The 13912-nt window shown below is 39.3% G+C and overlaps 1 protein-coding gene across 1 annotated transcript; it reads left to right on the forward strand.

The window, feature by feature from the left end:
- Positions 1-311: 311 nt before the first annotated feature.
- Positions 312-2467, forward strand: LOC142519703 (uncharacterized). The gene is made up of 4 exons (XM_075622733.1): positions 312-623; positions 1212-1292; positions 1343-1623; positions 1978-2467. The coding sequence occupies exons 1-4, from the start codon at positions 312-314 to the stop codon at positions 2465-2467; spliced, it is 1164 nt and encodes a 387-aa protein (XP_075478848.1).
- Positions 2468-13912: the final 11445 nt, after the last annotated feature.

The following is a 13912-nucleotide window of genomic DNA, read 5'->3' on the forward strand; positions in this document are numbered from 1 at the left end:
CATTCAGAACCAGGTATGGCCATTATGAGTTCTTAGTCATGTCATTCGGGTTGACGAACTCTCCGTCTGTCTTCATGGATCTAATGAACCGGGTCTTCAAGCCATATCTGGATAGCTTTGTTATCGTTTTCATTGACGATATCCTGATTTATTCTAAGACTCGGGAACTTCATGCCGTGCATCTCAGAACTGTATTGCAGTTATTAAGGGAAAAGCAGTTATACGCATAGTTGAAAAAGTGTGAATTCTGGTTAGAGCAAGTATTATTTCTGGGCCATATTGTTTCGAAAGACGGCATTGCAGTGGATCCCATGAAGATTGAAGCAATTAAACAATGGCCTATTCCTACGACCGTCTCCGAGGTGCGTAGTTTTCTTGGTTTGGCAGGCTATTATCGATGTTTTATTGCCAATTTCTCCAAAATAGCTCTGTCATTAACCAATTTGACAAGGAAAGCGGTGAAGTTTGAGTGGACAAGCGATTGCCAACACGGATTTCAAGTGTTGAAAGACAAGTTGACATCAGCCCCTATCCTAGCACTTCCGTGCGGCACTGAAGATTTTATTGTATACACTGATGCGTCAAAGATGGGACTTGGAGCTGTACTGATGCAGCATGGGAAAGTAATCGCTTATGCTTCTCGTCAGTTGAAAGACTACGAGAAGAATTATCCCATCCACGATCTTGAATTAGCGGCTGTGGTATTCGCACTGAAAATATGGAGACACTATCTGTATGGCGAGAAATGTGAAGTTTTCACAGACCACAAGAGCTTGAAATATCTATTCTCACAGAAAGAACTCAATATGTGGCAGAGAAGGTGGTTAGAACTTGTTAAAGATTATGATATGATGTGACCATTAGCTACCACCCAGGTAAAGCAAACGTCGTTGCAGATGCTTTGAGCCGCAAGTCAGTTTATTCTTTGAGTTCGTTGATTCAGAATCCGTTGTTATTGGATCTTTAGAGGAGCGAGATTGCTATAGTAGAGCAAGGGACCATCGCTAAACTTTCAGCTTTGGTTATTCGTCCTACGTCGACAGATAGGATACGACGGGAGTAGCATACTGACAATCAGTTGATGGAATTGCGAGCCAAAGCTGATAAGAAAGGAAATACAGAGTTTGCGATGAACACTGATGATTTGTTAACATGGAGAGGTCGGATATGTGTTCCCAGTGGTAATGACATTCGTCGGGATGTTTTGACAGAGGCTCATACAGCGCCATACTCGATACATCCAGGTAGTACCAAGATGTATTAGGATCTCCGACGTCTATACTGGTGGCCAGGTATGAAAAGTGATATTGCAAAGTTTATATCCGAATGTCTAACATGTCAGCAAGTAAAGATTGAGCATCAAAGACCTGCTGGAACTTTGCAATCTCTCCTAATACCTCAGTGGAAGTGGGAGCACATCACCATGGACTTTGTAACGGGACTTCCAAGAACACCAAAAGGTTACAACTCCATCTGGGTGATTGTTGACAGGTTAACCAAGTCGGCTCATTTTCTTCCGGTCAAGACGACGTTTACAATGAACCAGTATGCTAAAGTCTATGTAGCTAAGATTGTGAGACTTCATGGTATCCCTGTGTCAATTGTATCTGATCGCGACCCAAGGTTTACTTCTGAATTCTGGAAGAGCTTGCACAGAGCCTTGGGCACTAGATTGGCTTTTAGCACAGCATATCATCCTCAGAGTGACGGTCAGTCAGAGAGAGTGATTCAGATTCTGGAAGATATGCTACGAGCATGCACGATTGATTTTCCTGGTAGCTGGGATTCTAAATTGCCACTTGTTGAATTTACGTATAACAATAGTTATCAGACGACAATTGGCATGGCACCATACGAGGCATTGTACGGTAGGAAAGGTAGGTCACCATTGAACTGGGATGAAGTCGGTGAAAGAAAGATGTTAGGACCAGAATTGGTCCAACAGACAGCTAATGTGATTGCTTTAATTCGGGACAGAATAAAGACAGCCCAATCCAGACAGAAAAGTTATGCCGATATCCGAAGAAGGCCTTTGGAGTTTGAAGTTGGAGATCACGTATTTGTCAAAATTGCTCCTCTCAAAGGCATTATGAGATTTGGCAGGAAAGGAATGCTGAGCCCAAGATTTATTGGTCCATTTGAAATATTGGACAGGATTGGAGAAAGAGCATATCGTCTAGCCTTACCGCCAGACTTGGATAGAGTCCACAACGTATTTCACGTCTCAATTCTCAGGAAGTATATCTCGAACTCTTCTCATGTTCTTAGACATGAACCATTGGATCTGATGCCGAACTTGACTTATCAAGAAGTACCAATTCAGATTTTAGATCGCAAGGTTAAAGTACTGAGGAATAAGGAGATCGGCATTATCAAGATTCTTTGGCGTAATCAGTTGGTTGAAGAAGCAACGTGGGAGCCAGAGGAGGAAATGAAACAGCGATATCCTGAGTTATTCGCACAGTAATTGCAATTTCGGGGACGAAATTTCTTAAGGAGGGGAGAATTGTAACACCCAGACATTTGTATGCATATGATGTAAGGTAATGATTATGATTAAGTATGTTCATTATTACTTTTATGATTTGTTATGATGATCGTTTGGGATATGTAGTGCAATGGTGATGGTTTATGGCTTCAAGATATGATATGAATGGTATTGAATGATATAGAATGAAATAAAGAATGGATGGGTAGAATAAAAAGTTGATCCTTAGCCAAATAGGTAATGGAAGTGCTGAAACGGTATGAAACTGTGGCAGTAGTTGTGGTTTTTAGCATAATGTTTTGTATATTGATCCAAATGGGGTAAGGCCACTTCCATTAGAAAGATAAGATATAAAGCTATAACTTTCTTATTTTGAGTTTTGTTCAAATCATTGTGGAAGGTAAGCCAAAAGTGCCCCGAAGTGTGTCGTGTGTTTCGTCGTTCCTCCAGTGACACATGTTGGGAGATTTAGCATAAATTTTTACTCAGAGCTTCAAATGACATGAAACTAATTGGAGATTCAAGCCAAGACATAGAGCTACAACTTTCCAGTTTACCACTTTTCCAAACTATGAAGGGAAGAGGCGTTTCGGAAGCGATCTTTGAAGGGGTTGTGCGCAGAGCGTGCGCCCGGGTGGGAAAAGATGTGCGCCTGGGCGGGCCTTGTTCGAGAAAAATGTATTTTGGCCAAGAGTTCCGCGCCCGGGCGGAAAAAGATGTCCGCCCGGGCGGCCAGTAATGTTTAAAAACGTGTTTTGGGTAATTTTAGGCATAAAATATAAGGAGACTCTCATTTTTCTCATTTCCCTTCTCTTCCTTTCTCTTCTCCATCGTGTAAGGTAAGGGTTCTTCATTTTCCTATTTTTCCAATCTTTATTTTTAACAATTAATCTTCAATCCGGAGTTGGAACTTCATCTTTTTAGTGAAAGGAGCTAAGGTAAGTGCTTTGTCTTCTTGTTCTTGAGTTATTGAAGATGTTGGAGTTAGGGGATGATAGTTGTGATGATGTATTGGATTAAATGGTAATTTAAGGTTATTATTTGGGTTTATTGTTGTAGGATCATCGTCAAGGTTTAGGAAATCAAGTGCTCCAAGTGTTGTAAGTAGAATCAATTCTTAAATGCATCACATGATCCTATATGTATGTGTTTTGATGATTTTATGACGTTAACTCCTTTCAAATTCCATTCATGATATATATATGTAAATATGTATATATGGTAGTGCAATTATATGCATTTTTGAATGAAAGGAATTAAACTTTAAATGATGCCTTTAAGGTATTCGATAAAATGCATGAATGAAGTTTTATATGATTGAATGATTGGATTGATAGTGATAGTAGCGGTGTTGCCCCTGGCAATTCTAAATCCGCAATGTAATTGGCCAATTAACGATGAAAACATGTGCTCTCTTATAAGATGCATTTTATGTAGAGGTAAATGTCCCTCCTATAAGATTCGTTTTTACAAAGAGGGTTAGCAATGAATGAAATATCTTATAAGAACTATCAATTCTTCAGTTGATCAATGAAATTAATATCATCCCTATGTATTGTTGTATTATAATTCTTGACGGATGATATTAATGATGATTCGACGTTTATGAAATGAGAAGGATAATGTTTTCAAGAAAGTGAAATTGAGGCTATACATTTTATGTTTTACAATAAAATGATATATATGTACCTTGTTGTTATTGATTCCATTTGCTGAGTTTTATACTCATTCCAGTTATGTTCATGTGATGCAGGTACAGGTAAGAAAGACTGATCATCCCTGAGTTGTCGAAGCGAGAGAAGGGAATATGCCAAACTTTGGAGATAGTGTTTGGATGCTATTTTGATGTGTTGAACTTTTGGTTATTTTGGGAAACCTTGAAAATGTTGTTTTGGTATTTGAATTAAAAATATGTGTGGATACTATATGAAATGGTATCTGATGTATATGAAAATGTTTTGCATATGTTTATGTAAAGGCCCGTATTTCGTATTCATAATTTTGCTGAATTATTAAAATTTTTCTAAATAAATAAATAATTTGCCCAATTTATAAAATAAACATGTAAATAATTTTAACTTTAAAATAACAGCGGAAGCAAATATTGTTTTTCAACCATCAATTTAAAAATAATCCAACGTAAACATCAACTTAAAAATACTACAACGTTTTAAAACTAAGTTTGAATAATAAAAGGTGCACAAACTAAATCATGAGGTCCTCGGGTTTACTACCGCTGTCCCAAGATCGCTCACTGGTCTCCGTCCGCGGTCTCGATCTCATCAATACCTACAACAATCAAGTCTAGTGAGTCTAAAGACTCAACATGTATATATCGTGAATAACAAGTAAATATATCATAAATCGCATGCAGCGTAAAAATAAAGTATCGTAAAGCGTACGGTAAAAATCCTATCAAGAATAATTATAACTACGTGCATATCTAAAAAATCATACGTAAAAGTTTTGCTCAATAGAGCTCTGTCATAACATATCATAATTTTCTGGTAGAGATAATGTTTCTAAGCTAGTGGCCCATAACATAGCGTAAGCGCCTGATCAGACTAAACCACAGTATACTGGGCGGTAGAGATCAATCACAGCCCTTGGACTTGATGTCCGTACCCATACATAATCATAAACCGGTCGTAAGTCACCGGGCGGAGAGGTCCTCGGTTGCGCCTACCGACTTCCAAACCCATAAGCATAAGGTGGCCACAAGACAGATAGCATATATCTCAAAAATAAACATTTTATATTTTTATGCACGTAATATAATTATAACTTTATTAACTGTCAAGTCCCGTATTTCGTATTCGTAATTTTGCGGAATTATTAAAAATTTTCTAAATAAATAATTATCTTGTCCCATTTAATTAAAGTAAACATGTAAATAATCTTAATTTTAAAATAACAGCGGAAGCAAATATTGTTTTCAACCAACAATTTAAAAATATTTAAACGTAAACATCAACTTAAAAATAATCCAACGTATTAAAACTGAGTTTGAATAATAAAAGGTGCATAAATTAAATCACGAGGTCCTCGAGATTACTACTGCTGTCCCAAGATCGCTCACTGGTCTCCGTCCGCGGTCCCGACCTCATCAATACCTACAACAATCAAGTCTAGTGAGTCCAAAGACTCAACATGTATATATCGTGAATAACAAGTAAATATATCATAAAATCGCATGCAACGTAAAAATAAAGTATCGTAAAGCGTACGGTGAAAATAGCATCATGAATAATTATAATTACGTGCATATCTGAAAATCATACGTAAAAGCTTTGCTCAATAGAGCTCTGTCATGTCATATCATAATTTTCTGGTAGAGATAATGTTTCTAAGCAAGTGGCCCATAACATAACGTAAGCGCCTAATCAGACTAAACCACAGTATACTGGGCGGTAGAGATCAATCACAGCCCTTGGACTGGATGTCCGTACCCATACATAATCATAAACCGGTTGTAAGTCACCGGGCGTAGAGGTCCTCGGTTGCGCCTACCGACTTCCAAACCCATAAGCATAAGGTGGCCACAAGACATATAGCATATATCTCAAAAATAAACATTTTATATTTTTATGCTCGTAATATAATTATAACCTTATTTTTACCGGATGAGTTGGATCGTTCCCAGGCTTGCTGCGACTTACTACTAATATGTGACACATGCAATAAATCTTAACTTGACAAAATTTTAACAATAGAACCAAAAACGAGACGATTCGGACCAACAACTTGATTTTTAACCATGGCTTCGTACCAACCCGAACCAACATTAAACCGACGTTTAACCATGATTAAAAATAGCCAAACATACTTAAAAATATGCATACTAAGTGTAAAACACGAAAATAGGTGAAAGGAATCCAAAAACATAAAACACTCTTTCGAGAGTCATTTTGGCACCTTTCATCGTAAATTCTCGTACGACCTCTAAACTCGACCAAATCACGAACGCCCAAAAACATGACTTTCCTAACTCATTGAGGTACTGTCCAGTCCAAAGCTATGGGCTTAAAGCCAGCCAAGAACTCAAACCAACCTCATGAACCGAACAGCAAGTTGTTGTCAAATTACAGCAGGAGCAGCTGGTGTATTTGAGGGGAAATTCTGAAATTTAATGACCATGGGCTTGAACCACCAGCCAAAGACTCTTACCAACATCCTAAGGCATGGCTTGGACCATGGCTAAGGGCTAGAAGCCCACCACAAACCAAACCACACCCCAAAACCGAAACACACTCACACAGGAAATGGAAAGACCGAAATATGCACTTGTGTTGTTGTTTAAAAATTTTGAGGGAACCATGAACCAAACCTTGAAAGGACACCTTGGTCACGTCCTAGACATGGTAAGTGAGGGTTATAACCATGGCTACAGTCCCTAGGACAGCCAAGATTAGAACACACACCTTAACCACCCAAATGACCAAAACCGTGACTCATTATTGCACCTAAGGGAAAGTTGCTGTCATTCTTTCGTTCTTGAGTGTATGGACTGAAACACATGAACCAAAAACCCCCTAACATACTCTAAATCATGCCTATAATCAGCCTTGGGAGCCTGGAACCGAAACAACTCCTGAAATCACAAGAAACATCTCAAACAAAACATAAGCCAATTCCATGGACCTGTGCAGATTTTTCGAAAATGTTGCTGCCATAATTTCATTTTGCCTCATGAATCTTTAACATATAATGTTTAAAAATATTTATAGGACTTGATTAAAGAGCAAAGAAACAATATATACATGCCTGGAAATTGTTTTGAATAAAACAAACCAATACGACGAATACGAGCGACGGAGTCGGAGTTGAGAATTCCTTCTTGTTCTTGTGCTGTTATTCTCGATTTTTAGCTGCTGTTCTCTTCTGTAAATTTCGAAATTATGGATGAAGGGCTGCTAGGTAATGAGTATGAAGGTTACAAGGGATGATAAAGGAGTCTTGAAGTGCATTTAGTTGGAGGTTACAAGTCAAGAAGTTGAATGGATATGAATTGTTTTTCCTCCTCTAGTGTTGTTGTTCCTACCCTCTCCTCCTTGCTGCTAATTCACGATTTTTCTCATATGTTTCCTACTGATTTTTTGAGCATATGAATGTAGGACATGTAGGTAAGGAAGAGGAATGTTAATAATGGTGTTAAAGGGTCCATAATATACATTAAAATGAGAGTTACAAGTGAAGGAGGTGAAGGGTTTTGAATTGTTTCTTAATCCCCTTATTGCCGTTGGTTTGTTCCTTATTTCCTACTGCATTTACACGGTTTTGTTGTCTAATAGGTTGAGTAGAAATGAGGTATGTTATTGCATTTAAATTTACTACCCATTAGATAATTAAAATGAGAAATGAATACCCCATGAATTGTAATTAGGAATTGTTGGAATGGAGAGTTATCCACATTTGAATATTTTAAATGTTGGACCCAAAATTATTACTTATTTGCATGGTGTTTTATTGTTTACCTCTTGTATGTTAATTGCTTAAGGTTTTAAATACCCATTCTACATTTTAATGAATTTACACCTTAATTTATAATGACCTCTTGCATGGCATTGCAGGGATTTAACTTTAACCATTTAAATACTATGTTTAATTTCTTGAATACTTCATACTTAGATTAATTCATTCTCTCTTGTTTACATATTTTAATTTAAGCTTTAATTAAATATTGAACCTAAAAGAATTTATTTACCAACTTAGCTCTAATTAATTAAATAAATTCTAAAACATTCTATTTCTTTAAATTAAATTATTCCTTGACTTAAATTAAATTTAGGAATGTCTTTCTTATTATTAATCTTATCTTTAATCTTCAAACTCCGGTCCGTCCTCGCGTATTTAACTGAAAAGATAAAACTAAACTTTTGCATTTAAAATAAATAGTTATGACTTGTCAAATATCAAAATAAATTAGACCCTTCAGATATATATATATATAAATCATTTTTAAATTTAGATAGTAATAATTATGCATGGCTTATACGTAGTCTGATTTTCGGGTCGTTACTGTTTATGTGTTGCTTGAGACAGGTAGCATGTCTTATTTACGTGGAGATGCTGCCCAAATTTCTTTAAAGTATACATTTTCTCCAAATTATATTTTAAAGCTTCCGCACTAAGTATGCATTTTAGTCTCGAGTGTTACATTTAGACCAGCTCAATTGGTACAAGGATTGTGCTAAGTACCTATATATCCATGTGGTCTTAGGTTCGATCCTGGGAAGGCAAAAGCTTCAGTGCATGGGCTGAAGAGTTCTATGAGTAACCCGTATGACGCCTATGGAAAGCCCTGGAAGGAAGAGTTCCATAGATGGGCCAAGGCCCATAGAGCAGAGCCCAAGATCGGGATAGCCTTGGGTCGATCGGGGCAGTGGGCCGTATGGGCGGTCAACTGGGCCTGTAATGGGTTGTTATAATAAAAGACGCCTTTTATTGTAACGACCCATTACAGGCCCAGTGGACCGCCCATATGGCCCACTGCCTCGATCGACCCAAGGCTATCCCGATCTTGGGCTTAGGTCCCCTCACGGGCTATCCATAGGCGTCGTACGGGTTACTCATAGGATCTCTCCCTCCCTACCAAGGGGTTTCTTTCGCCTCCCCAGGACTCGATCCCATGACCTATAGGATAAGTAGCCCAACTGGTACCAGAATTCTTGATATCAATGTACTTATCCTATAGGTCATGGGATCGAGTCCTGGGGAGGCGAAAGAAACCCCTTGGTAGGGAGGGAGAGATCCTATGAGTAACCCGTACGACGCCTATGGAAATCCCGTGAGGGGACCTAAGCCCAAGATCGGGATAGCCTTGGGTCGATCGAGGCAGTGGGCCGTATGGGCGGTCTACTGGGCCTGTAATGGGTCGTTACAGTTTTATTTCTGGTTATCCTGCATATGTATTGATAGATACTGGTGCATCACATACATTTATATCTGAGCGATTTGCTTTGATGCATTCTTTGCCTATTGAGTCATTGTCTGCTGTAGTGTCTGTCTCTTCTCCGTTGGGGACAGGTTTGATATCAGTGAAGTCTGTTAAACATTGTATACTGCAGTATGATGGGCATGAAATTGAGTTAGACTGTATTGTGCTTGGGTTGTCTGATTTTGACTTTATTGTCGGTATCGATATGTTGACCAAGTACAGAGCTACCGTCGATTGTTTCCACAAGATTGTGAGATTCAGACCTGAGATGGCTGATGAGTGGAAATTCTATGGTAAGGGTTCTCGATCTAGAATTCCTTTGATATCCGTATTGTCTATGACTCGATTGTTACAGAAAGGAGCGGAAGGATTCCTTGTCTATTCAGTTGATTTACTGAAATCGACTCCATAATTGGCGGATTTGCCAGTGGTGTGTGAGTTTGCTGATGTCTTTCCAGATGAGATTCCTGGTTTGCCTCCGATTCGAGAGATAGACTTCAGCATTGAGTTGATGCCAGGTACAGTTCCGATTTCGAGGGCTCCGTCCAGAATGGCACCGATTGAGTTGAAAGAATTGAAAGAACAGTTGGAGGATTTACTGGCCAAGGGGTATATCAGACCGAGTGTGTCTCTTTGGGGTGCTCCAGTACTGTTTGTTCGAAAGAAAGACGGTTCAATGAGACTCTGTATCGATTACCGGCAACTGAACAAAGCAACGGCAAAAGAATAAATATCCTTTGCCTCGCATTTATGATTTGTTTGATTCGTTGCAGGGTTCATCCGTATATTCCAATATCGATCTGAGATCTGGATACCATCAACTGAGAGTCAGGGACTCTGATATCCCGAAAACCGCATTTAGAACCAGGTATGGACACTATGAATTTATTGTCATGCCATTTGGTTTGACGAATGCACCGGCGGTATTTATGGGGTTGATGAACCGCATATTTCAGAGATATCTGGATGATTTTGTGATCATATTCATTGATGATATCTTGATTTATTCAAAGAATATGATTGAGCATGCTAATCATCTGAGAACTGTGTTGAAAATTCTGAGGGTTGAGAAATTGTATGCTAAACTGTCGAAATGTGAGTTTTGGTTGAGATATGTAGTATTTCTGGGACATATTATATCCGGAGACGGTATAGCTATTGATCCCAGTAAGGTTGAGGCAGTGATTTCTTGGCCGAGACCGACATCAGTGCTCGAGATTCGCAGTTTTATGGGTTTGGAAGGATATTATCATCGATTCATCAAAGATTTTTCTAGTATTGCCAAACCTATTACACAATTGACTCAGAAGAATGCTCCATTTGTTTGGTCTGAGGAATGTGAGACCAGTTTTCTTGAATTAAAGAAAAGACTGACCAGTGCATCGATTTTGACGATTCCATCAGGTACAGGTGATTTTGTGGTTTATTGTGATGCATCTCATCGAGGATTGAGTTGTATACTGATGCAGCGAGGGCATGTTATTGCTTATGTCTCGAGACAGCTGAAACCACATGAGACTCGTTACCCAATTCATGATCTTGAATTGGCGGCCATTGTCTTTGCTTTGAAGATATGGCGACATTATCTGTACGATGAAAAGTTTGAGATCTATTCTGATCACAAGAGCCTAAAGTATATGTTTTCACAGTCCGAGCTGAATATGAGGCAACGAAGATGGCTCGATTTATTGAAGGATTTCGATTGTGAAATCAAATATTACCCAGGAAAGTCCAATGCAGCAGCTGATGCACTAAGTCGAAAGGTATGTTTCTTATCGTTATCGACGATAGGTGTCTCGAATTTGATAGAAGACTGCTGTTTGTCTGGATTAGCTTTTGAAACATATTGTTAGCCTCTGAGATTATGTACGATTCGAGCTGAAACAGAATTGATAATAAGAATAAAAGAGGCACAGAAAGTTGATCAGAACGTACAAAATTCGATTGCTATGGTCAGAGGTGGACATCAGTCAGAGTATCAGATTCGTGACGGTACTTTGTATGTGAATAATCGTATTGTTGTGCCAAATGTTTCAGAATTGAAACATCGAATACTGACAGAAGCGCACAACAGTCGTTTAAGCATTCATCCTGGTGGGAGGAAAATGTATAATGATTTGAAGACACAGTATTGGTGGAAACAGATGAAATTTGATGTTACTGAATTTGTAGCCAAGTGTCTGAATTGCCAACAGGTGAAAGCTGAGAGGAAGAAACCAGGAGGATTGTTACAGAGTTTGTCCATTCCTGAATGGAAATGGGATAACATTTCCATGGATTTTGTGACACAGTTACCACGTTCCTCCAGAGGTTGCGATGCGATTCGGGTCGTGATTGATCGATTGACCAAATCTGCATGTTTTATTCCATACAAAATGACATACAGATATGACCAGATGGCCGATATTTATGTCCGAGAAGTGGTTAGATTGCACGGAGTGCCGAAGTCGATTGTTTCAGACCGTGATCCTCGGTTTACTTCGCACTTATGGCAGAGTTTGCAGTAGGCTCTCGGTACGAAGTTACATATGAGTACCGCATATCACCCCCAGACTGACGGACAGTCAGAACGGACGATTCAGACAATGGAGGATATGCTGAGAGCGGTAGTGCTTGACTTTAGCACTAATTGGCAAGATGCATTACCTCTTTGCGAGTTTTCGTACAACAATAGCTATCAGACGAGTATTGAGATGGCTCCATTCGAGGCGTTGTACGGAAAGAAATGCAGATCCCTTCTTTATTGGGATTATATCTCTGAAGTTCCGGATACTGGACCTGATATGATCAGAGATATGACGGGAAAAGTGAAATTGATTCAGAAGAAAATGAAGGCAGCTCAGGACCGACAAGCCAAATATGCCAACATCAGACGACGACCGTTGGTATTTGAGACTGGAGATCGAGTATTTTTGAAGATTTCACCTTTCCGAGGAGTTGTCAGATTTGGCAAGAAAGGAAAGTTGTCTCCACTATACGTTGGTCCATATGAAATTGTCGAAAAGATAGGAGATCGTGCCTATCGACTCACATTACCGCCTTCATTATCAGGAATACATGATGTCTACCATGTATCTATGCTGCGTAAGTATCTCCCCGATGAATCTCATATTATGCAGCCAGACGAGACCGAGCTGGATGAGACATTGAGTTATGTCGAGAAACCGATTCGGATTATCGATCGTAAAGAAAAACAGCTCAGAACAAAGACAATTCCGCATGTAAAAGTTCAATGGACTCGTCATGGCATTGAAGAAACCACCTGGGAGACTGAATCAGACATGAGACAGAAATTCCCGCCATTATTTCACTGATGTAAGTATCTATTCAGTTTGATTGCATTCCTTCTTAATGATATGATTAATTACTTGTGATTTCGGGGACGAAATCATATCTTAGGGGGGGAGAAATGTAATGCCCGAAAGTTAATCGCTGTTAATTAACGATTATTGAATTATAATTTAATGTGATTATGAAAGGGCCAACCGAGACACGATTTGAAATAACGTGTGATAATGTATGTGCGAGGACAGTACCATTCGCGCACATGCGCGGCAAGACGTGCGCACATGCGCGAAAGGGGCAAAGGGTCTCGCGCATATGCGCGAAGTGAGGGCGCGCATATGCGCGAGCCTGTGCAAGGGAATTGATGATGTCCAGAGAACCTCGCGCATATGCGCGGAAGTGGTGCGCGCATATGCGCGAGTCATTCGAGAAGCCAAAGGAGATTTCCAGAGGACCTCGCGCATATGCGCGACAGGAGGGCGCGCATATGCGCGAGCTGCCGAGGAAGTCACATGTTGCAACAGTAGGTCTCGCGCATATGCGCGAGGCTAAGACGCGCATATGCGCGAGGCATGCAAAAGGGAAAATCGACATGTGGTGTATCATGCAACGTTGATGTATATATATATATATATACAATTCATTCCTTGAGAATTTCAGAGGAAGAAAGAAGAACTCCCGAGAGACAGTCTTGAGTTCAGAAATGATATTGCTTTAGACCAAGACTACAGACGAAAGGTATAAGTCAATGTGGTATTGGGAGATCGACTCAAGTAGGATATACTTGAGTTTCCCTAAATCACATACTTATTATTATGATTTGTATTTATTGATTTGATTTGATATGCTTGTTCTATTGATTTATAGGAAGCATGTATTAGACGAGTATTAGACGAGTGATCTTGTGATAGAAGTGCCTGATAGTGGTGGGATCGCCACGGGCACATTGCACGATGTCACAAGATAGGAAATTGGTGAAAACGCCAAATTCTGTGACGGTTAGGTCAAGACACTGGATGTTTGGTTATATCGATGTGGATAGAATTGGAGTTTCTTCTATTACTGGTGATCGATATGGAATGCCAACGTCTTGAAACCGGGATCCCTATACTAGGATTGAGTCTAGTCTGAAACGTAGAGTCACGAGTCTGATTGGCGATTTTATATTGATTATGTTTCTGATTTTGTTACATGTTACTGAT

Source organism: Primulina tabacum, chromosome 11 (genome assembly GCF_025594145.1).
Source record: "Primulina tabacum isolate GXHZ01 chromosome 11, ASM2559414v2, whole genome shotgun sequence".
Taxonomy (NCBI): Eukaryota; Viridiplantae; Streptophyta; class Magnoliopsida; order Lamiales; family Gesneriaceae; genus Primulina; species Primulina tabacum.

Excerpts from the sequence above, each read along its gene's own strand:
- LOC142519703 (XM_075622733.1), top strand. The coding sequence starts at position 312 with ATGAAGATTGAAGCAATTAAACAATGGCCTATTCCTACGACCGTCTCC. Across the intron at positions 624-1,211 it reads TACTGATGCAGCATGGGAAA|AGGCTCATACAGCGCCATAC; the intron begins GTAATCGCTTAT and ends ATGTTTTGACAG. Across the intron at positions 1,624-1,977 it reads GTATCTGATCGCGACCCAAG|AATAAAGACAGCCCAATCCA; the intron begins GTTTACTTCTGA and ends AATTCGGGACAG.